The sequence below is a fragment of the Candoia aspera genome, chromosome 15 (assembly GCF_035149785.1).
Source record: "Candoia aspera isolate rCanAsp1 chromosome 15, rCanAsp1.hap2, whole genome shotgun sequence".
In the NCBI taxonomy this organism is placed as follows: Eukaryota; Metazoa; Chordata; class Lepidosauria; order Squamata; family Boidae; genus Candoia; species Candoia aspera.
In genome coordinates this window covers 13,526,254-13,550,628 of record NC_086167.1, presented here as the reverse complement: position 1 = coordinate 13,550,628, position 24,375 = coordinate 13,526,254, and the positions used below count along the sequence as shown (strand labels likewise).

General features: G+C 46.7%; 1 protein-coding gene across 1 annotated transcript; it reads right to left on the bottom strand.

Annotated features, from left to right (window-relative positions):
* Window positions 1–435: 435 nt before the first annotated feature.
* SLC15A4 (solute carrier family 15 member 4) lies at window positions 436–22,906 on the bottom strand. The gene is made up of 8 exons (XM_063315332.1): window positions 21,544–22,906; window positions 15,619–15,902; window positions 14,172–14,346; window positions 13,278–13,367; window positions 8,233–8,401; window positions 6,606–6,761; window positions 3,810–3,968; window positions 436–1,229 (listed from the first exon to the last, which is right to left on the bottom strand). Exons 1-8 carry the CDS (start codon window positions 22,111–22,113, stop codon window positions 1,081–1,083), a joined length of 1,752 nt encoding a protein of 583 aa, XP_063171402.1. The 5' UTR covers window positions 22,114–22,906; the 3' UTR covers window positions 436–1,080.
* Between the last annotated feature and the right edge of the window lie 1,469 nt (window positions 22,907–24,375).

The window sequence follows — 24,375 nt, the reverse complement described above, 5'->3', positions numbered from 1 at the left end:
GGGCATTTCCAGTTCCTTTGGCTCAAGGAGCTGTGCTCTTCACAAAGTCCATTTCAGTCCTTGAATTTTTTTTAATTCACTGTCTACTACCAGTTCTTTAAATGAGAATGAGTCTTAATGAAAGGAAAGCGACAGACTGAGTTATTCACAGCACACAATGTCTTCCCAAGGTTTCAAGGCAGATCAGGTCTTAATATATACATTCCAAAGGGGACGGAGGGAAGAAAGGAAGGAAGGAAGGGGAGAAGAAGGAAGGGGAGAGGAGGAAGGAAGGAAGGAAGGAAGGAAGGAAGGAAGGAAGGAAGGAAGGAAGGGGAGAGGAAGGAAGGAAGGAAGGAAGGAAGGAAGGGGAGAAGAAGGAAGGGGAGAGGAAGGAAGGAAGGAAGGAAGGAAGGAAGGAAGGAAGGAGGGAGGGAGGGAGGGAGGGAGGGAGGGAGGAAGGAAGGAAGGAAGGAAGGAAGGAAGGAAGGAAGGAGGGAGGGAGGGAGGAAGGAAGGAAGATGGAGGCAGGCAAAATTCTGATGCCAAATCAGTTTCACACTCCAAAATGATTGCTAACATATAACCAAACCAAACCAAACCAAACTTCCCCCCACCCCAAAGCCTATAGTAGCTTAAAAAATATCCTTTATTACATTCTCGTCCAACTAGACCTCTCCATGTCTTGGACTAAAAGACCTATGATCCCCAGCCATAACGTCAGAGTGTTGGCAGAGTCTGGGAGTTCTACCCATCAGGATGGTGTGTGTATGTGTGTAAAGGAGGGGAAAGGTGGCTACAGAGCAAGTAACAAATACAATTTGTAGTTTCGCCCTTGCCTACGAATGTCCAGCCTAGAAACGCACATCCAGTGGAGAAAAGAAAAATCTGTGCCGCGGCTTAGGACGAAGCGAGTCACATCAGTTCGCTAGCATAAGGCACTCTCTGTGTTAGCAGGGGAATAGGAGAGGGGAGAGGGCCAAACTAGAAGTCAGTGTCATCATGCAAGTCAAAGGAAAACGCCCCTCCGAAACGACGCTTGCAGCTTGATTGGCAGCATCTCCCGGTCCCGAAGGGTGGAGTCCTCCGTCACGGCTCAGGTCAAGTCCGTCCGCTGAGCGAGGCTGCATTCGTCCTGGACTTTGGGCGGTCGTATTTGACAGACACAATTAGGAACAGCAAAAGGGTGGTGCCCTGGATCACGGCCAGCAGGAAAAAGTAATAGTTCAAATGGCAGCCGTTGATGTTACCTGCAAGGGATACAAGAGAAGGACTAAGCAGCTGCCTGGAGAACGGAAATCAAGCAAATTCAGTCTCTCCTCTACGGAGGAAGCCTAAAGCCTGCAACGTCAGAACTCGTCCTGCTCGAAAGAAGTTTAGTTGAAGGCAAGTCTAGTTTAAGGCAAACTGAAAAACTTTCCTTCCTTCCTTCCTTCCTGCCTTCCTTCCTCTCCCTTTCCACCCCCTTCCCTCCCTGTCTCTTGGGACCTGCCAGAATGGCTGCAAAATCTGAGTTTTCTGAGAATTTGTAACGTAACTCCCTAAGGTCACTTCCTCTGTTCCTACATTCGCCATCTGACTGGGAGGCCAGGAATCTGGTCTCTTGCTCATCCGTGGCACTGCGAGATTCGTCTCCTGGCTGGGTGGATAAATGGTTGGATGATGCCTGGGTGCTGTGGGTTTTATTTTTGATATTAAGTATTTTATTTATTTTATTGTAAGTGCCTAGAACCACCTATGTGAGACGGGTGGCTATATAAATCAAAAGAAAGGAAGAAAGTAGGGAAGGGAAGGGAGGAAGGAAAGATAAACAGAAGAAAGAAAGAAAGAAAGAAAGAAAGAAAGAAAGAAAGAAAGAAAGAAAGAAAGGAAGGAAGAAGGAAAGAAGGAAGGAAGGAAGGGAAGGAAGGAAAGACAGAAAGATAAAAGGAAAGAAGGAAGGAAGGAAGGAAAGAAGGAAGGAAGGAAGGAAGGAAGGAAGGAAGGAAGGAAAAATTTCCTGGCATTTACAGCCAAATTAGGGATTACTGCCCCTACAGCCCAATCAACATACATTAATTATTTCCCTCTGCTTAAGAAACTATCTGGGTTTTGTCAATTCACCCCCGATACCCATGTGTCAAGGTGAAGTCCCTTTTCTTCCCAAATGTTAATTCAATTAAACAAATATCTAATCAGAAGCAAGAACTGCACCAAAAGCTCTTCAACCTGACACTTAAAACAGGATATATTTCTGCTGAAAAGCACAGGAGCTTCAAAAGGTGTCCTTTCCCCTTTACTGATCAGACTGTGAATGCCATAAAAATCTTTCTTTCCCTTTCACTCGTGCTGCAGAACTAATTTTAATTGTTTTAGAGGAATGGCTGGCAATTTGGTGCCTTGCAGATCAGTGAAGGAGCGGCTTTGAGCCAACACCATTAAAAGTGGGGAGGGTGGAAGAAATCTGATCAATTTGTTTGGAAAATAATTGCACGCACAGCATTTTTCTTGGTGATGGCTGGTCGTGCTGAATCAGATTCTGGCCTGGTCTGAGAAGGTCCTAAGAGGTTTTATGCCCCAAGAAAGTTCCCCAACAGCTCATTTAAAGGGGCAGAATGCCACCTGCTGCTAAGTTGGATCTACCTTGACTTATTGACCATGGAAGATAATGGCTCCCCAAGATTTCAGATGCAAATGTCTTTATTTTTTCAATACAGACTCTGGATTTCTCCCGAGAAGGCATTGGGGTTTTCCAGCCCGTTCTGAAAATGTTGGGATTCTCTGGAGACCTTCTGCAGGCCACTGATGCTGAGCTCATGCCCCATTTGTGAATCCCTGCTTGGAAATTCTGATTTTTTTCCAGAAGGAGCCTGTTTTGAAACGGAGTTACTGCGGATGGGTGAAGCAATAGGGATCTGCAGATTTGCAAGGCGAGGGCTCGCTTCGAAGAAGGTTTGAGCAACACGCCCATTCTGAGTCCCTTCTTGCCAAAATGATGAGCTCCCATGTTGAGTGGGCAGAATGCTGCAGCTTGGCTCAGCACAAAGGGCTTCTGCACATGTGCAGAAAGCTACTGCCAGGGCCGTGAAGCAGCTATTCAAGGCGGATCATCCCCATACACTCCCACTATGGAGACTTCTGATTCAGTTCATGGAAGAAAAGGAGGAAGGGGAAAGCCAGATGGGTTTCAGGGCCATCTGAAAGGCCACATCCACCCCCAGTGATACTCATCATGGTCAGCTGGGTAACTTAGGAACTAGATCAGGCTTTGGATATAACCTGTAACTAACCATGTTTTGAACCTGTTTTCAGATGCTAAACAGGGTCGGCCCTGTTTAGTTCTTGGAAGGGGAACTGCCAGGGAATTCTAGCAGCGGGGGCTAGTTTGGGACTTTTAAGAGGTTTGGATGGGAGACCACTTGGAAATCCCAGAATGATACAATAGAATGAAAAGTTGCAAACCAGCTCAGAAGGCAAAAAGGGCAAATCACTTTTGTTAACATACAGGGTATCTTCCTTTTATTTTTTTTAAACAAGCAGGGAAGGGTATTTGTCTGACACCCATGAATTATTTTTGCAATTTGTTAACCCAAAATCAAATGCATTTCTACCTCCCCCCCCCGCCCCCAAAAGAGTGGGAATTAATTTGAGAGGCAATTTGGAATCCCTACATCATCCCAGCTTGGATTTTCATGGTCTCCTCAAATTGAAGCCACCACCAAAAACAACAGTGAGAAAAGCTACCAGGAGAAACACTGCTAAAAGTTAAACCTGCAGGCTTTCGGAATTAGTTTTCTGCTTGCTTTTTTTTTTAAAATCCAAGTCAATGGACGCAAAAGAAAATAACTGACCTAAATCCGTGTGGTTACTCATCCAGCCAATCGGTTTGAGAGACACCAATTCCAGGAGTCCGGAGCCTACAAAAGACCCAATTCCAGAGAAAAAGAAAAATAGACCCATAATTGCACTCTGCATCGATTTGGGAGCAGCGGAGTAGGCGAATTCCAACCCTGAAACATAAGGACAAAACGTAAGGACCACGGTGAGTTTCACAGGCTAACTTCAAGCACTTCGGTTTATCTGCCTTGAATCTCCCACCAATCTGTTTCAGTGAGTTGCAGTGTTCGGAGAGTTCCTTAGCTTTTTCTCCTAACGCTGGCAAAAAAAATGGATTTTCAGTCATTTAAGATTGATTTGCCTTTTAAAACTTGCACTCCGGGTTTTAAACTCTGCTTTATGGGGTTCTCACGCTTGACAGAGATGGGTTGGACTCTGTGCTGGGAAATACACAATGTGGCACCATCGGATGTCAAAGACGAAGGCGCCGTGAATGAAACAGCATCCCGGTTTTATCCTCAGCATCAAAGACCTCTGAAAATTCTGCCCTCTTGTGGTCAACAGGGAGCCACAACTACGAAACTAGATTTTGAGAGCCTTCCATCAGTTTATTTCCTCCAAAAATGAAGAAGTCTCTTTTTCAGTTGAAGCTTCTTGAGAACTCGAGAGAGAAGCAACACCAGATTTTCTAAATCTGAATCACGCTGGACAGGAGAGGCCAAGAAAGTTGTTTGCTCCCAACTGAAAGGATCTAAGGAACAAGGCCTGGGAAAGACTTCTGCCCATCCAAAGTTCAAAATCTGAGCCCCCATTCCTGACTGCACCCCCCAAAAGCCTCAAATGTCCCTCTGGAGGCCTCGCCAGCAAATGGCCAAATTGCAATTTCAAATGTGTCCGGAGGGGAAAAATAATTCAATGTACAAGTGGAAAACAACAGCAGCCACTGTATTGAATTTTAATTTTTAATTTAATTAATATTTAAATCCCTTTTGGATAACGTTGTTTTATTTACAAATAAATATATGTATGTAGATAGATAGATAGAAACGTGCATATATATTTTAGTTGCATTTTATATTGCTATTTTAAAGTTCACGTTACCCAGAGTGCTAATTTTCATCTCTTTCTGTTGTTGGTCTTGTTGTATATGTGTAGCCCGAGCATGCCCCTTAGCATATTTTGATTTGTGTCTTTTAGCCAAAATGGTGTACTTTTCCTAATTACCCTGATATTGTCAATTTAGTTATTTTGGATACTTTGGATACTCTGAATACTAATTTCCTCGTGCTGGTTAATGACTGCAATAAAGACTACTACGGATTTTAATTAAACCTAAATATCAATGATGTGAATGTTCTCTTGTCCCACCCACTTTTTAGAATAAGCAGTACACACAAGCGCGCACCCAACATGACACTCCAAAGCTGCACATCCCTGGTGGAGGGAGATGGTCCTCCTGCAGATCAGATGCTGGTCTAGTCTGCACCGGGACTTGATCCAGCACCTTTCAACTGGGTGCTCCTCTGCAATATTTGGCCTCCAGACTCAAGAACGCCCTACTTGTGGCCGTGATCCTGGGGGTGAACCGGCCGCTAGCAAAAACTCACGAAACCGAGCCGATCAGAATGGGCTGGGCACGTGGCGAAAAGAGAACACCGCAGTGATTTAATTAGAAGACGCGGCGGAACGAGTTCTCTATGTGAAACAGTGAGAAGCTGGCGGCTTTTTGCTAATGAACCAAAAGGTGTGTGAAACAGACCAGAAAATGAGATTTTATGGCCACGCACACACCTCCCACTTGTATGTTGTGCCAGCAAAGTTGTGTGTGTGTGTGTGTGTGTGTGTGTGTTGGAATGGAGAGAAAGAGAGAGAGAGAAGGAAAATCAGTCATAGGCGATGTGGCTGGATATTGCGGCAAAAAGGCCACAATCCCCAAGGATGCTGATTGATTGTTCAAGCAAGGAAATTCAAACAATTCCACTGGGAACTGGCCCAGCGGCCGTCCAACAGTTTGGATGCTTCCCTTGTTTTAAATCCACCTGTCATGCGAGCACAGCCAATAGTGGTTTGTAAGGGGTGCATTTACGCCTTGGAGCAGTGTTTCTCGACCTTGGCAACTTTAAGATGGGTGGACTTCAACTCCCAGAATTCCCCAGCCACGCTGCCTTAGAGTGATGCGTTAATCCAGCCAACATGACTTAATGACCACGACTGAGACCAGAATTTCGGTTGCTAAGCGAAGTTATCACTAAGCGAATCCAACCCGATTTTACGACCTTTTCTGCAGTGGTCATTAAGTGAATCGCTGCAGGTGTTAAACGAACTACATGGTCATTAAGTGAATCACACAGTTTCCACTGATTTTGTTTGCCAGAAGCTGGCTGGGAAGGTCAGAAATGGTGATCACATGACTACAGGACACTGCGATGGTCATAAATGCGAACCGGTTGCCAAGCGCCCAAATCGTGATCACACGACCGTGGGGAGGCTGCGACGGTCGTAAGTGTGAGCACTGGCTGTAAGCCAGTTTTTTCAGCTCTGTCGTAAGTCTGAACAATCACTAAACAAATGGTCATTAAGTGAGGACTACCTGTATTCAATGAACTCTGTCTAAACAAAGAAAGGTTCAGGACCCAAACAGGTGGCCCTGGATTGCCTGCTCAGATTCTCCAAAGATCGCAAAGAGAGATTTGCCTCCCATCTTGGCTACCCTTGGTCTCTTGGGCTAGAGATATACAGATTGAACGAAGATGCTGGAAGGGTGCCCCGTCTCCGTTTACACGCGGCGACTTCCCCCTTTCCAGACCAACCTGCAATGCTTGCTAAGATTTCACTGATTCCGATCAGAATGTATTGAGGGACCTGCCACCAGACGGACATGTCGGCTGCATGATACACTGCTGTCCCAATCTTCTGATCAATTGTTTTGGTCTTCACCCTCCTCAGCCGATCGCTTTCCAATATTCCTGGGAAGGAGAAGGAAACAGGCAGGAAATGACTTATGTTCAATCAGGCCTTTCCTCCCTGTCAAAACTTTACTTTTCTTTACTTCCTATTTCCCCTGCAAGTGAGTAACAGCCATTCTACTTGATGAAAATAGTGGAGGACACCAGAAAACGAGATGCTGAAGGAACTCAAAGTCCAAGAAATGGTTCAAAGCTTATAGAGATCAAACTGAGCTGCCAAGGGTTCTGGCAAACAGTATTAGGGGTGGAATTTTTGGAAAGTGGGTTCACATTTTTGTCCTGGAGCGCAGTCCTGCTCACTGGTCTCTTTGAAAGATAAAAGGGATAACATATACACATGCACCCACATTATGAACCCAGCCGAGGGGGGGTGTTGGTTGGAGAAACAAAGGGAGAAAAATCTTCCCCTTTTGGGTAGCTCGGAAGATCAGCACTCAGAAGCAAGATGAAATATTGTAAGCTTGGAGTTACCTCTTTGCTGTTTTAAAAGTCTACCAAGTCGACGTTCCGTCTGAGTAACGTTAAACAGCATTGCTAAAAACCGGTGAAATCAGGCGTAAAAGCAAGCACGGCTGTTGCTTGCTCCATCTCATCAGCCCTGTTCTCACATCATTTATAAGGTATTTAACAAATAATTGCGCTTCCCTAAATAGGCAACCCAAACTGCATCAGGAATGAGTGTTGTGCAGCAGGCAAGAATGGTTTAAAAAAAAAAAAGAACACAACTCTTGATGCTATTCCATCAAGAACCTGTATGATGCTTTTGGAATCAAACTTAACCAGCGCTAAGAAAATTATATAAAAATACACTTCCCTGCCTAGTTAGGAATTTGTTAGGGGAACCATCAATGATCTAAAACATTACAGGCAGTTCTCACTTAACAACCACAATGGGGACTGGAAAATTGGTTGTTAAGCAGTGCAGTTGTTAAGTGAACCACCACATGACCGGACCTAATTTCATGACCATTTTTATGATGGTCGTTAAATGAATCGTGGGTCGTTAAGCGAATCCAGCTTTCCCAATGGATGTTTTCTGCCGGAAGCCGGCAAAAAAGGTTGCAAATTGCGATCGTGTGATGGCAGGACACTGCAACTGGTTGTAAATGCGAGCCAGCTGCCAAGTGCCCGAATTGTGATCACGTGACCTCAGGGGCAGTGTGACGGTTTGTGACAGTTATAAGCATGAGTATAGGCCATAAAGCACTTTTTCTGAGGCTGTTGTAATTTCGGACCTTTGTTAAATGAACGGTCGTTAAGCAAGGACTACTTGAATTATCTGTTCCTTGGTGACTACTGAGGTTAGCATGGCATAAATTGCTACCTAAAATTGTAAGCTATGATAAATTAGAGCAACACCAGAACTCTAATTGCTAAAGTCTCGTTTCTAAGCAGACATCTAGACCATTACACCACCCTGGTTGCCCAGCCCAGTGGTGGCACTCCACAGTCCGAAAGCCCGGTCCCTTACCTGCAGAAAACGCCGAGCACATGACAAAGAACATCCCAAATGCGATTCTCTTCAGCGATGAGGGAAGGAGGCCCTTCCTCTTCAGGACGGGATCTATCACTTTGTCTTTCAGTGGGATGAGGATGAGGATCAGCACAGCATCAAACATGGTCAGCCAAGCTGCGGGGAACTGGGGTGGGGGGAGACAGGGATGAAGGGAACAAGCCAAACTCAGCCATCTAGTCCTCCACACAGTCCTCCCTGCTCTGTGCAAATGGCCACCATGTTGGTCGGTGAGGAGCCCCAACCAGTGAGAGCAATGATCAATGTGAGAGAGCGCAGCACAGATTATTTATTGTTTACATTTATCTCCCACTGGTCCTCCAGGAGCTAAAAACCCTAGGAGTCTTCCCCTTCTTGCCCTCCAAGTTATTATCACAACAGCGAGGTCGGTGACCCAGAAAGAAACTAGCCCAAAGGCATCTGGGGAAGGTTCATGTTTGAATAAGGGCATCAGTTTCAATCTTCTGACACCAAGCTCTGACCATAACACCATGCCAGATCTTGAACAGGAGCAGCTCGGGGCCTTTCAGGGACACCAGGCAGAAGACTTAGTATTTTCAATTTACTGGCGGACGAAGGGGAACAATAAACCCACATTCTTTCTTTGCAAATGCTGAATGGCATTTGATCCTCTCTGCTTGGAGAATCACTGAAGAGTACAGAGATGACTTCGGAGAAATGATGCCGCAATCGTTAGCCAAACAGGAGGTTAGCCCGGGAAAACAGGAAAGCGTGAGGAAGAAACCCAAGGTCACCCTGTCTTGACTTTCTTTGGTATAAGAGGGAGGGACAGGGAAACACCGTGAGGTTTTCAAGATTCTGTTCTTACAGCCTATCTGAACAGAGTTCTTGCATTTCTTGGGGTGTCTGTTTCCTGATCTGGTCTGCCCTGAAGGACTGGCAACCCTATTCTAGGAATGTAAGTGCCCTCTAAGGTGACCTTCAACTGGGGGTCAGTCTAGTCCAAGGCCGAAAGGGGTTGAAAGAAATCAAACTGAATTAACAATCATTGTGAGGCTCAATCAGGCAGATCATCACTGGACCCTCATTAATAATAAAACCCAACTGCCATGCAGGACGCTGCAATCCCATTAAGTCCCATTAATCATCGAAACACCTGCAGAACAAATGATAAATTGTGCTACTCATCTCTGATAAACAGAGGCTGGTAAATTATTGAAATAAATACAGGCAGAGGTAGCTTCTCAGACAGCTGCTGAAGCCAGTGCTGAGGGCAAGGATGAGGGGAGCTTTTGAAACTCAATCCTTCCTCACCTTCCTGCCCCGTCAAGGAAAACAAGAAATCAATAGCTTGGTTTGGCTGCTCTATTTCTCATGACATCACACACAAAAAATCAAGGACTCTGAATCTTGTCTGTTGGCTCCCTTTCTGCACAATTCAGAAACGATTGTTCTCGTAGTCCCTGTCCCTTGACACTTCCTCCTGTATTTATGCATTTCCATTGATTGTACCTCTATAGTGGGGAGTGGCAAAAATGAGATGTCTAGGAATTTGGAATGCTGCTGAGACAACAGCCCCCCCTAGATGAATTCCAGCCTGTGCCTGTCAAAGTGATCTGTCCAAGGTCCTGAAGGACACTACAGGTAGTCCTCGCATAACGACCATTGGTTTAGTGATGGTTCAGACTTACGACGGTGCTGGGGAAAAAAACCAGTCCTCACACTTAAGACTGTGGCAGTGTCCCCATGGTCACGCAATCATGATTTCGGCACTTGGCAACCAGTTCACATTTATGATCCTCGCAGTGTCCTGTGGTCACGCGATTGCCATTTTCAACCTTCTCGGCCAGGTTCTGGCAAGCAAAATCAATGTGGAACTGTGTGGTTCACTTAACGACCACATGGCTCGCTTAACAGCTGCTTGAAAAAGATCATCACTTGGATCGCATTCGCTTAATGACCGCTTTGCTTAGCAACCAAAATCCGGTCCTATTGTGGTCGTTAAGCGAGGACTACCTGCACCGTTCCTTCCTTTGCAATCCTGCAGGGCTCATATGACCTTGCCCTTCCCATTAAGCATTTTTTAGAGCAGTCTCCCACAGGAACCTTCAGCCAAGCTAAGGCAGGACAGCGTGATGGATGTTTTTCCAAATCCTCCCTTCCTTTCCTTTCCCTCTGACACAAACATTTTTGGCCCAAATCCCCGTTGCCTTCAGGTTTCGTAGGGCATCTGCTAAATCCTTCGCCCTAGCCAGCCAACTGCACAGAAGCTAAAAAAAATCCTTGCCGCACAGAGGTTAGAATTCCCCCCTCTCTGACATGCACAGGCTGTAAACTCATTAAGTAGCTGTCTTCATCAACCCAAAATGGGAGCCGAATTAGGGTTCCATGAGAGATCATGGGTTAAACCATAAGCATGCATGGTCTGCACATAAAAACTGTTCCTAAAACAGCTGTTTACAAATGTATTGCCTGGCTCTGCCCTCCTATTCCCTCTGTTATTTCAGACCCTCTGAAGTTGCCCTCAACAGTAGCAAACTTTCGTCTGCCCTTCATTAAAATTCCACCCGGCAAGAGTTTGACCCGGGTCAACTTAGTCCAAGCAGCTATACCTAGCAACTTGCAGAGAGTTACTCCTTCCTTCATAATCACTGTAAAAGTTCAAGAGGGGAAAGGTGAAAAGTCCCAATTAAGATGTAAAAGCCCCACCAGGATCTTCGGTGGATTTTTGAAAAACATGGTTACTGTAATGATGAAATATTCATGCTTGATAAAGGTGCCCCAAGTGCGCCAGGAATGCTGAAATGGGCAAGAAGGTGGGGGTGCGGTCGTTCAACGGATATGACGGGCTTTCAAATGCACTTCAGGGTGGGGGCAAGGGGGACATCTCAAATTCTGCCCTCTGGTTTTGTGGCTTGATCTCTGTGCTTTTGAGGACAGCGTGGCTTCAGTACCATTCGGGTGACATGAATGAACGGAAAGTTATTCTCAAGCTTGGTACGCTTGCTTAAGCTAGTTAGAAAACACCCGGCCAGTTTCAAGAACTGAACCGTGTGTTCAGAATTTGGAAAGTTTCTCTCGCAGCTTAAAGTAATTGACTGTTGGAAAGGGATTTCTTTCGAATTGCTTGGAATTGCTCAATTCTTTAATACTGAACAGGTTAGCCTTCTGGATTAAAAACATCTTTGTAAACATTGCATTAAAACCATTGTGCAAAAGGATGCATGATCGGGATATGACCGCAAGATGTCCAGAAAGGTGGCATGAACCAATATGAGGAACAGCTTGCCAGGTATCTGCGCCTGGTTGTGAAACCCATTAATTACAGGTAGTCCTCACTTAACAACAATTGGGACCGGAATTTTGGTCGCTAAGCGAATCCAATCGGATTTTACAATCTTTTTTCAAGCAGTTGATCAGTGAATCACTGTGGGCGCTAAGCGAACCACGTGGTCATTAAGTGAATCACACGGTTCCCCATTGATTTTGCTTGTCAGAAGCCGGCCGGGAAGGTTGAAAATGGCAATCGCGTGACCACAGGACGCTGCGACGGTCATAAATGAGAACTGGTTGCCAGGAGCCCAAATCATGATCATGTGACTGCAGGGATGCTGCGATAGTCGTTAAGTGTGAACCCGGTCGCAAGTTGTTGTTTTTTAGCACCGTCATTAGTCGAAACCATCACTAAATGAATAGTTGTTAAGTGAAGACCACCTGTACTTAACCGCTCACAGAAATGGGGCTAAACCTGGATATAATTACACGGGGATCTTGTCCTGTTCTGATGAAACCTGAATCTTTATTTTTTATTTATTTATTTATTTATTAAATTTGCCACCGCCCATCTCCTCCGAACGGAGGGACTCTGGGTGGTTTACAGCATGAAACAATAACTATACAATAAAATTCCTATATAAAATATAGAGTAAAAACAATTTTATTCCCAGATATATTTTGAGAAGGGGAGAATTCCAGATCTAACTCTGATGCAGGCAACATCACGCCATGAGTAAAGGAAAGGGCGTCACATCGGCAGGGAAGGGATTCAGGTTCCAGCCGTGAAACGCCGTCACCCAGATCTCTACAACTTTGTTAAAAGGGGGAACGTAAAGTGGGTTTTGAAGGAAGAGGAGAACCCAAATGACCACCAATTTGTCAGCCTTGCAAGGTAGACCAGACAGGAATCACAACCAGATGAGCTAATTCTACTTTATTGTAAGGCTACATTGACAGAATCTGGCAAGTCTGAAAGGACAGTTCTCTCCCCATCCTGCCATCTCCTTTACAGCCCGAGAAACCAGGGAGGGTCCCTTCTGAGCCTCTTGCCCCACCCATTATGCAGCTGCGGGCTAAGCTGACTCTTATCTGACCATTCCCTTGGCAGCATCTCTGGGCCCCGTCTCCCAAGGTCTTTCCCACATACCACTATATCACCCTCCCCTTCAGACTCATCCCCCCCATCTCCTTTACAGCCTGAGAAACCAGGGAGGGTCCCTTCTGAGCCTCTTGCCCCACCCACTATCCAGCTGCAGGCTATGCCGTCTCTTATCTGACTGTTCCCTAGACAAGGGAAGGTCTTTCCCACATACCATTACACAGTTCAAGCAAAGGACCTTACAGCAGGGTGAGAAACTGACCCCCAGATGCGGTGGAACTACAATTCCCAGCAGGCCCACCTAGCAGCGTCCAAGGATGATGGGGAGTTGTAGTTCATCAACATCTGGACAGCTGTGGCCTCACCACCCTGTCCTTACTGTGAACCACTGCCGAAGAGACCCAGATTCACATCATCATTGTTTGAGGCTCTTGGGAGAAGAGGCTGAACTCATTTGCCTCTTCGGAGAGAGAAGACTGGCCCTGCCAATCTCCGATCAGGGCCATTCTGCTTCCCTCCACCCTCTGAATTCTATTTATTTACGTTTCAAATTTTGCCACTGCCCATCTCCCCCCAGAAGAGGGGCTCTTCCGAATGCCAAAGAAGTCAAAATGCATCCAGGAAACATTTCTCAGGCCAGCTCAACTCAAATTGCTGTTCTGCTTACCGTGTGGGCGTTCGTGGTGCCGTTCGACACGCTGTTGGAAAACTGTGGAATTCTCAGATGGAGGCTTTGGAGGACGTACGTGGTCTGCATCTGTGAAGTTAAAAGGAATTATTGCTCGGCTCTAGTGGGGTGCAGCGTCCTTTATTAAACCCAGAAGGATAAACCCCTCTTTGTCCCGGGTTGCAATCAGCTGACCAACTTCAGCCTAGGCAACTCATCCCTGAAAGCAATGCATTCCTTCCCTTGTTTTGATTATCCATTGACTTCTGAAAAAGGAATGACTTACTTTATCCATTATTTATTTATTAAACGTCTCTAGCCACCTGCCCCACCTATTATTTTCATTCAATTCATATGCCTGTCCCTCTCAATTGCTCGACTAACAAGGGCTGCTAACCACGAGCAAAATCGATAAAAACAAGGTAAAAAAACTTCCTAACAAAAAGAATAAATAACAAATATAGCCGCTGCCTGTCGGCCCCCATCTCTTCAATGTGATCCTCAGGACTAGATCCCTCCTCTGACCCTGAAGGTGCACAGTACCGAGCAAAGAATCACATTTCTCGGCTTTTAAAACAAGATCAAGTTCCTAGCCCCTATGCACAGAAAGCAAGCCTCAGAATGTGCATGAGCAAAGCCAGAGCTGTAAAGGAGAATTTTCCCAGGATATGGACTGATTCCAGCACTCAAGAAACTTTGACTGATCATGCTTGAGTAGATCAATAGCCCAGCTAACTCAATCTCCTGTTTTTGCAAAAAAAAAAAACATCAGTTGTGCACGGACCCCCATTCTGGTCAGGCTGGCTTCTATTTTTCTCCATAGACTGACCAGCTTGCAGGTAGGTTGTGCTACATAGGAAATAATCAAAACGTAACCACGATTCATCCACCCACCTGAAAATAGACGGTCCAGTATGGAATGAGAGCCAAGAAGACAGGAATGATCTTGACTAAGGCTTTCACATCCTCCACCTTGTCTTCTCGGAAAGGACCCCCATGGGAGGCCTTGGCTGCCTCAAAAAGGCTGTCTTTGGAAGGCTGATGCGGGCGAAGTATCCCCTGAGAGCCCCTTGGAAAAGAAAAAGGAAGAACTGTTTCGCCATTTCCCCCAACTGGATCACCCAAAGACTTTGGATCTGGTGGTTTTTTTAAGCACATTGGGGCTACCGGATGCTAAATTCCCCACGGCCCCAAGGGGAATAGTCAACCTATTCATGGAAGCGTGGAAGGGGACGTAGTGTTTTTAATATTGCTTTTGGGTTATGGAGGGGAAACGGTGCGAGTGCTGAGGGTGCAAATCAAAAGTTTAATGCCTTTCAAATTTTGGAAAGCTTTTTCTTGAAAAAAGGTCAAACACTTGCATGAAGCTTATGAGATGCTCTGCACACTTATCTGAAGGGAAGGGGAGGAGGGAGAGAGGGAAGGGAAAGAAAGGCGAGGAAGGGAAGTGAAGGGAGGGGAGGGAAGGAGGGAGGGAGGGAAAGGAAGGGGAGGGGAGGGGAGGGAAGGGGAGGGAGGAGGGAGGGAGAGGGAAGGAAGGAGGGAGAGGGAAGAAGGGAGAGAGAGGGAAGGAAGGAAGGAGGGAGAGAGGGGAGGGAGGGGAGGGAAAGAAAGGAAGGGGAGGGAAGGGAGGACGGAGAGAGGGGAGGGAGGGAGGGGAGGGAAAGAAAGAGGAGGAAGTGGAGGAAAGGGAAGGGAGAAGGGAGAGAGGGAAGGAAGAAGGGAGAGAGAGAGGGAAGGAAGGAGGGAGAGAGGGGAGGGAGGGGAGGGAAAGAAAGGAAGGGGAGGGAAGGGAGGACGGAGAGAGGGGAGGGAGGGAGGGGAGGGAAAGAAAGAGGAGGAAGTGGAGGAAAGGGAAGGGAGAAGGGAGAGAGGGAAGGAAGAAGGGAGAGAGAGGGAAGGAAGGAAGGAGGGAGAGAGGGGAGGGAGGGGAGGGAGGGAAAGAAAGAGGAGGAAGTGGAGGAAAGGGAAGGGAGAAGGGAGAGAGGGAAGGGAAGGGGTAGAGAGGGAAGGAAGGAAGGAGAGGGAAAGAGAGGGGAGGGAGGGAGAAAGGGAGAGGGGGAAGGGCAGGGCAGGGTGCTGCTATTGTAGAGTAACTGTTCATCAAAATTTGAAGGAGTAGTTTTGGAGGTCCAAAGAGCCAAAAAAAAGAAAATGAAGGGGCTGCTGGAGGCTAGACGGAAATGCCCGTTAGAGGCTGCTCACTTTCAATACACAAGAAACTTGGCTCAACAGAGCCCACCATAGATACTAAGTACCATTGCATTCTTTCTGCACACAGGCTCCTGCTTTACCCCGACTCGGGCCCAGCCTCCTGGGAGAAAGAGCCCCCTTTACCCACCTATGGCCCGGCTGTTTTCGGTTACAGCAAGAATAAGCTAGGATCCCGAACATGTCGGTGAAGGCGCTGCCGTCAGGCGGCTTGGTGATGAAAACGCTCTGGCTACACAGGAAGACGATGAAGGAGACACCAATGCAGACGGTCGGGATGATATAACCGATGGCAAAATCCACGTTCTGCTGGATGTACGCAATGCCTCCGAGGGAGAGGATGGCTCCCAAATTAATGCTCCAGTAAAACCAGTTGAAGAAACGCCGGGTGGCTTCTGGACCTCGGTCCTTCACCTAGAAGAGATTCCCCCCCCCTCATTAAAATCACCCTTAAGAAGTTATCCACAGCCAGAGCATCCAGCTACTAACAACACAGGAGTCTGCCTTTAGAACTGGCTCAGCGCAAGCTCTTTGGAGCTACAGAACAGAGGAGATTAAGAAAATAAAAGACATTTTGCAGGTCTGAGCCTAGGATCTAAGCAGTTTAAAAAGTATTTAGTTGAGATAAGAAACGCGGCAAAGAGACTGCAGGAGTGCAAGAAAAACAATACCTTCACCTAGAACAGTTTTTTCCCCCTCCCATCAAAATCACACCTAAGAAGTTATCGACAGACAAAGCATCCAGCTACCAACAACACAGGACTCTGCAAGTAATGTGGGATGACATCATGATGCATCCCTTTCTTTTTGGATGGAACAGTTCAGCACGCAAGAGCGAACACCTTGCAAAGAGCAATCTAGCACGTCAGAGAGAAGAAAACGATGCAGGTAGTCCTCACTTAATGACCACAACTGAGACCAGAATTTTGGTTGCTAAGTGAAGCAACCATTAAGCAAATCCGACCCAATTTTATTACCTTTTTCATGGTGGTGATTAAGCAAATCACCGCAGTCATTAAGCGAACCACGTGGTCATTAAGTGAAATGTGTTAAGTGACCCACGCAGTTCCCCATTGATTTTGCTTGCCAGAAGCCAACTGGGAAGGTCAAAAATGGCAAACCAGTTGCCAAGTGCCCAAACTGTGACCATAGCGACACCGCAACAGTCATAAGTGTCAGCACTGGCTGTAAGTTAGTTTTTTCAGCACCGTCGTAAGTCTGAACCATCACTAAATGAATGGTCATTAAGTGAGGACTACCTATATGAGAAGAATCTTATTTTTAAGTGTCATCTTTTTATGCAGATGCACCCTCTTGCTCTTGAAGGAGCATTTCAGTCACAGGGGATTCCACCTGCAGTAGGAACTTTTTACAGCTCAGGCATCATTTTACTACCGCAGGGAGGAGACCAGAGATATTCCAGGAAGCTTCGACAGAGGAGGTGCACATCTCTGCCTCCATTGAAAGCAACTGAGAAATGCAAAATAGAATCCCATCTGCTCAGTCCGTATAGGGAAGAGGTAACAGTTTCTCAGGGCACCTCCGAGAAGAACGATAGCCATTTCCACCCAGCATTTGTTACAGGGATGCATCCATCTGCACAGACACACCCTTGGCCCCAAAGCCCCATTTTTCATGACTCACTAAGGCTACTATTCTACGACACCGCTGTGAATGAAAAGCCACTGCCTCAAAAAAAAAAAAAAAGGAAAAGGAAAAGGAAAAGGAAATAAAAAATCAGCAATCTCTTCCTGCAGCCGCTGAATCATCCGGGGACTTGTTTTGCTGTGCTCTGGCTCCATTGTGCCATCCCTGCCTGAACAAAGCCATGTGGAGGGTGCCAACCTCTTTAACTAACCGGGCTTGTTCTTGGCCTAATTAAAAGGTCCAGTTTCTGTCTTGGAATCTGTGCCAACACAGCTGGATGAAGCCCAAACACGGCACCAGTGGTACCATTTCTAGCACTCTTTCTTCTGGTTTGCTTTTAAAGAGGGGGAATCCCATATAGTTCGGGTCTGTGCAGCCATCTTTCCCTTTCATAGCTCCCCAAGATTAGGGGTGTGCAGCTTTGGGTGGGGGAATGGCATTTAGTTTTTGTGTGGCACATTAGACATCTGGACTCCCCATATAAAAATCGTTCCTGGAAAATCTGGTCAGAAAGAAGATCTAGCAAAGTCTTCTGCAATGTGGGGCCTTCTTGATATGTTGATCTCTTTACCACCATTTCTAGTGAGCAAAAGATGTGGGTCAAAAGTTGATCCAGCAGGAAGCAACCATCCCATTCTTTTGACCTGGTCAGGCCTCACTTTGAATATTGTGATCCATTCAGGGCACCACACTTGAAGAAAGGCTCAGACAAAATGGAACAGATTCGGAGAAAAATCATGAGGAGGATTAGGGGATCACTTATCAAGTCCTATGGAGAGACCTGGAAGGATACTGGAATGTTTCACCTAAGAACAGAGGGTATAATTATATCCTCCAACTCCCTAGAAAATCTCACACAGAAGAAAATCAACCCCTGTTCTTTGTACCAAAACACAGATCATGGGAGAAGGATGTTAAGTTACAGTGTAGGAAACCAGATTCCAATTGAATATTAAGGACAGTTTCCTAACAGTAAATCAGTAGAACCAAAGACCAAGAGGAATGGTGGGCTCCCCTTTGCTGGATGTCTTCAAGCAGAGGCCAGACACCAAGGATGTTTTGATTTGGATTCTGGCCCTGAGTAGGAGATTGGCCTGGATGGCTTCAATGATCCCTTCTGACTTAATTATTCTGTGATTCTGTATCACATAAAGGAAGTTCCAACATGTGAATGTGGTGTAAGGGTTAGGATCCTGGACTAAGTCTGGGGAAACTCAGGTCTAAGCCCACCACAACCTTGGATGATGTTTGGCAGTGTTCAGAAAACACCCTTCCCCTTGTTCCTGAATTAATTTGTTATCTGGATTCACACAATGCCCTGAATAAGAAGCCAGCCAAAATGCTAAATGTCAAGAACCTAACCAGGGTTAACCAAGAGCACCCCACTGCACAAATGTATCTATGAGTCTTCTCCTCATCTCACCACATGCATCCAGCACCAAGTTGACTTTGGGCCCGTGATTCTCTTCCCGTTCAACCGAGTACACAGGGCTGTTGCTGTGGGGCCAAATTAGAGGACACAATCCCTGCCTTGAGCTCCTGGAGAAAATGCAAGCTATAACTACCTTAAGCAAATATACAAGGATTCACTTGGCCATAATGAATTAAGAACCTTCTGTGCCCACGATGAGATGTAGAAGGATATTTTGCTTCTTGTCTTTTGCCATTTTTATGCTTTAAGTTGGTTTCATTTCCTTGCAGTTAGGGCCACTGAATTCGGAACTGCAAGAAGTCATTGTTACTTTTTTAAAATCAAAATGTGTTAAAGAGAGGAACAGGAAACAAGCCGGCTACAATGACACGTAAAAGAGGAACTTGAAAACAGCCTGGAGGGCAAATGAAAAATCCTCCTTTTGAGCACATCAGGATGAAATCACCACATTGCTTAAGTCTGCATACCTGGATCAGAGTGTAAGCGTGTTTTGCGGATACAATTAAAACAAGATCAGGAAAATGAAAATAGCACCACATTTGTTTTTGAGGGGGAAAAAAAACATAACAAAGTTGTGTCTTGACAAACTTTGGTTTACGTCTCAGGCCAACAGAGGAAGCTGATTGATAGAAAATAGGCATTTGATTTGATATGCTATTGACTGACTGCCATGAAGTTGGTGTTGCCTTTCAGTGACCATATAGGTAGATTTTTCCCAGGAGGAACTGTCCCCAAGAACATTTTCCAATGGTGTCCCCATCATGAGTCCATCTATTATGCTACTGTTCATCCTCTTATTTTCTTTCCTTCCATCCTTCCCAGCATTAGAGCCTTCTCCAGAGAGCTGGGTCTTCACACAATTAATTTGAACCTGGTCATTTGTGGCTCGAGTGACAACTCTGGGTCGATTTGTTCTATGAACCCTGAGTTTGTTTTCTTGGCTATTTGTGGTATTCTCAGGAATCTTCTCCAACTACAAAGTTCAAAAGTGTCAATACTCTTCCTCTCCTGCTTCTTCAAAGTCCAAGTTTCATCTCCATAGAGATGGAGGACATCCGTGGGTTTCCAGGTATCATTGAATTACAAAACCCAGGATTCCTCACCATTGGTTAACTGACTGGGAGGGTCACACCAGCAACATCTGGAGGACCACACTCATGATAGGCAGCTTCTGCATGTTTTCTGGTAGAAATCCTCCCTACTGGTGTTACGTGTCTGATTGGTCACAAACCAACAATCCCTGAGGCTCTCCTGGGTGTGCATTTCAGGTCAGTCCAACTAGAACATAGGATGAATTATATAGACATTTAGCACTACGAAGCTTGGTAAACGAAAGAGAGAGAAATTCGAGGAAATTCAAGAGGCCAATTTCTTGATCTCAATATAACGCTGCAATGTCTTTTACACTAGATAGGCTGCCCCTGGGGAAATGTTTGGCGTTTTCCCAATATGGTGCTGTCCAGATGACTTTGACTACAACTCCCAATATCCCAAGCCACAGCCATTTTAGCCACCTAGAAGGCTGTAGGTCAAACGTAATGCAGTAAACATGTCCTGAAGACATCAGAATTGGGAGAGGGTGAGTGACTTGTTCTTAAATTCACTCCTCAAAACACTGAAAGAAACTGAGATACAAGATGGCCAACTCAGGAACACAGGCTAATATCCAAAAGGCACATCAAGCACATTCAGGGTATATGAATATCCAGTATCAATGGAGACTTCTCTCTGAACAATCTGGTCCAAATAGCAGCTGTAGGCCCCAATTTCAAGTCTGGCCTACTCAGAAATATTCCTTAACGCTCCATTGTCCAACCCAAAGGCAAAAGAATGGAAGAAACAGTAGCTGTTAAAGAAGACCTCGCTCACAGACACCTTTGAAGGACAGAAGGATTGAGAAGAAGGTACCCAGTATTACTTTATCTCAGATTTCGTGTGTCTTCTTCTAAAGCAAACAGTAGACTGGCCAAGATCATTCATTTCTGGAGGTAATGTACTTGTGTTACACAAAAAGGTATCCCAACGTTCTTGAGAGAGACGTCAAATTCACATCACATTTCAAAGGCAGCGTCTTTTAGCATTATTTATCTCATTCATTGGACCTAGTTCTTGAATCTTATTTATTTACCTCATTTTTCCACCGCCCATCTCAGCAATGACTCTGGGCGGGAGTCACCATTTGACTCACCATTTGAAAGGCAACAAAGGTTGCTAACCATCATCTTAGGCCACTGCTGTATTTAGCTCAGCATTGTCCACCCCAACCTTGCCTAGAAACTGACCACTGTGTCCAAAACTATGAGTCTGGTAGATGTCATGAGTATGGAGGGTGAGCAGGAAGGGGCCCTATCCAGGGGGGAAAACGCATGCGTAGTTTAGAGACTTTGAGCTGTCCTTCAAAGAAACCCAGAACAGACCCGCCTTGAGTTTTGGGGTTTTTCTGTCTGGGTTTTCCCACGCTTCTTCAGTTTGGTAGGATTTTCTGTCTACAATAGCAGTAATAAAACACTAGAGACTTTCTCCTTGTCTCGGCGTGGTCCTTGCTTAGTCAGGACAGTAGGTCCCAACAGGTTGGAGAAGGCTGGTCTCTGCTACAAGCCACCATTTTCCAGATACTTCTGCAGCCCTGCCTGGAAATGGGGAGGATGATCATAGATACCTAGAGGAGGAAGAAGCCATTGAGTCTCTCCCCCCTCAGCCCCCCCCCCCCATTAGTGCAAATAAACTCCTAAACTGAAGATGGTCTGACCTCTGGTGGAACCCACCTCCTTATGGTTTCCCACTGGACTACAGCTGTTTTTGCAGGGACCAGACCTCCAAGAGAGACTGCACTCAATGGCATGCCACCACCCTTTAAACAACTACGGACAGGCAGCAGGGACAGTCACGAAGCCCTATAATCTGTCTGCTTGGCCATCTGTTTGACAATCCCACCCCAGATTTTGTTAGGGAACAAGATAATGAAGGCTACTCCACCTGATCAGCTCCGAAGGGGGTGATGTTGGCCTTGACGGAGCCCACGCTCAGCCCAACCAGCACCAAGCCGACATAGGATGCAACAAGGCAGTAGCGTGCGGGTCCTTGTGACGGGCACGGGGCAGACGTGGCGTTGCTCTCCAGAGGCGATGAGCAGTTCTCAACGGGCCACGGACGGAGCTCCCCGCAGAGCCACTGCCGGGTAGGAGAGATGGCCATGGCGGGGAAGGCTAGCATGCCCAGGAGGTAGACCGCCATGCTGACCAAAATCGTGGCAAACTTGCCCAGCAGGGCGTCAGCCAGCCAGCCCCCGAAAGGGGAGACCAGGTACGTGATACCCATGAAGAGGAGAAGGGCTTGGCTGGCCTGGGCCCCCTCCCAGTTGTAGGGAGTCCCGTTGAGGAAGAGCACCAGGTTGGAGGTGATGCCGTAGAACGCCACCCGCTCCAGCAGCTCGGCCAGAAGCACCGCAGCACACGCCAAGCGCCGTCCATGGAAGGCATTGGCTGCGGGGAACCGAGCGGTGCCCCCCAGGAGTGGGCTCCTCTCACTGGACTCAACCTCTTCCATAGCTGGATGGCTAACACCCTACTCCAGGTCCAGCCTCTCTCCTGGGTGACTCAGCTCAAAGAGCGATCTTCCCCCAGCTCAGGATGAGGGCGTTGCCCCCACCTGAGTACCCCCTCCACTGCCCTTTCTCTTAAGGACCCAGGAGACTCTGGGGTTCCTCTACCCTCACCTGGTTTTAGCACCCTTCAACCCTTCCACCCTACTCAAGGCAGCTTTCAATGTCCTTGGGTGCTCAGATCCCCTCTTGGCAGCTGAAGAGCGAAGGGGGACTGACTGCCAAGCTCTGGACTCGCCTCGGTGCCCCGAAACTTTTAACCGAACCCCTCTTCCCAACCCGACTCTTCCCCATGCGGGATTCGAACCGACAACCTCCCTCTCCCGCGGCCGCCTGGTGTCGGGGGCTCTTCCGAGGCGCGCCGGATCCCCCCCCACCCTCCTGGAGCAGCCTGGCGCCGGCCGCCGTTCTCCTAATCGTCTCCCCCTCCCACCGCCGTCTCTGCCGGCCGCAACTTCGCCGCCTCGCTGGAATGCCCAGGTTGTTCTGAGCCCGCCTCTTTCGGCCCGGGCCGCGCTCGCTGATTGGCCGCCCCGCGCCGTCGCTCACACCCAGAGATTGAGAAGGAGGCTCTTTCCCGGTTCCCCTTTCACGTGGCTCGCTGCAAAAATAAACTCAAAAGTGAAAGCATGCATTTGCGGGCCGGGGAGCAATTCGGAGTCGGTCGGGATGGGAGGCTGCTTTATTCCTGACTGGAGTGCCTTCCCCTTCGTTTTGATTTCTTTGGGCTTTTTTTCCAAAACGGCCAGCTCAGGCTGAGGAGAGAACGCCCTGCTGGAGTCATGGGTTTTTGTCACGTGGAACGATGTTGCAATGCTTAAGCACGCTTGTGTGGGGGAGGGCGTGCCGTTGCGTGCGTGTGCTTGGGTCTCTTTGCACGCCCGGGAGTTTATTTCTGTCCGGAGTGAGCGGCTCTGGGCACAGATGGCTGGAAAGGGGCAGCTGGCCTTTCTGCTCGCTTCCAGCTGTTGGCTGGTCCTGAATCTCCGAAGAAGCGAAACTGTCTATGTGGTTGATTCGTTTCTTGCTGTCGGCGCAGTTTCTTCTTCGCTGTCGGGGTTTGGGAAAGGCGGACCCGGTTTCAGGGTGTTTTGATGATGCAGATTCCAGAAGTGAGTTAAGTAGTAATCTAGTCATGCAAATCAGGGCACTTTATTAAAGCCAGAAGGCCAGAAGACAACGATATAAAACCTAAAAAGTAAGTGGAACACGCACACACAATTGTACTTTTATCCCTGTACTTCTATATTTCATTCTTACCTCTTGTTATATATCTTGTATCTATACAAACCTGTCAATTGATAAATATCACTCATGTAAAGAACGATCTTCAACTGCAGATAGAAAGAACAGCACATACAGAGGCACAATGGAAAGAATAATATTCCTGGAATCTGCATCATAGTTATTTATTTATTTAATTTGTCCCCGCCCATCTCCTTCCACCGGAGGGACTCTGGGCCAATAATATTACTGTTGTAATATTGGTGAAGTTATTATTCCCTCTTTGCACAGAATCAGATGCAGAGTGAACCCAGCTTTCTCCATCCCGAGTGCTGTGCACTTGGACTGCCATTCTGACACTGGCTGAGGATGATAGGCTTTGTACTTCCCTGCTCCCAAGCTGAGGCAGTAGCTTATGCATTTATCTCTCTGGATTTCTGCCAGAGAATTCAAAAAAATTTCCTTCCCGAGGCAAGAGGGTTTAGACTCAGATGTCAGGCAATAACTCAGAGAAGCTCTTCTTTGTATTTCAAGAGATCGGTTGAGAAAAAGTACCCTCCTTCCTCCCTCGAAAGGATCTTGCTTTAAATCAAAAACTAGCAGTTATCTCTTCTAAGGGGAGGAAAAAACCTCAGATGCAGATAGTGGTGAGACTGAAAGAAATCAGAGTTTTTAAGGAAACACACAGCCAAACCACCTCAATAGATTGGCTGTCCAGTTTCCCATCTCTCTCTGACATCTGTCATCCACAAGGGAGGAAATCCTGCATGCCTTGACAGGAAGCGCATTGACAGCTACAGCTGAAAATTTCAATCAGGTTATCAGTTTAATTTCTGTTCCTGCTGCTGTTAAAGCGATTTGCAAGAGAATAATACAGCACAGGCTTAAATAAAGCCAAGGGAATTAATTATGTGTGCAAATGTATAAGTGTTCTGTTTTTGTTTCACTTGGATGATAGGAGCTTCTGCTTCTAAGGAGACCTG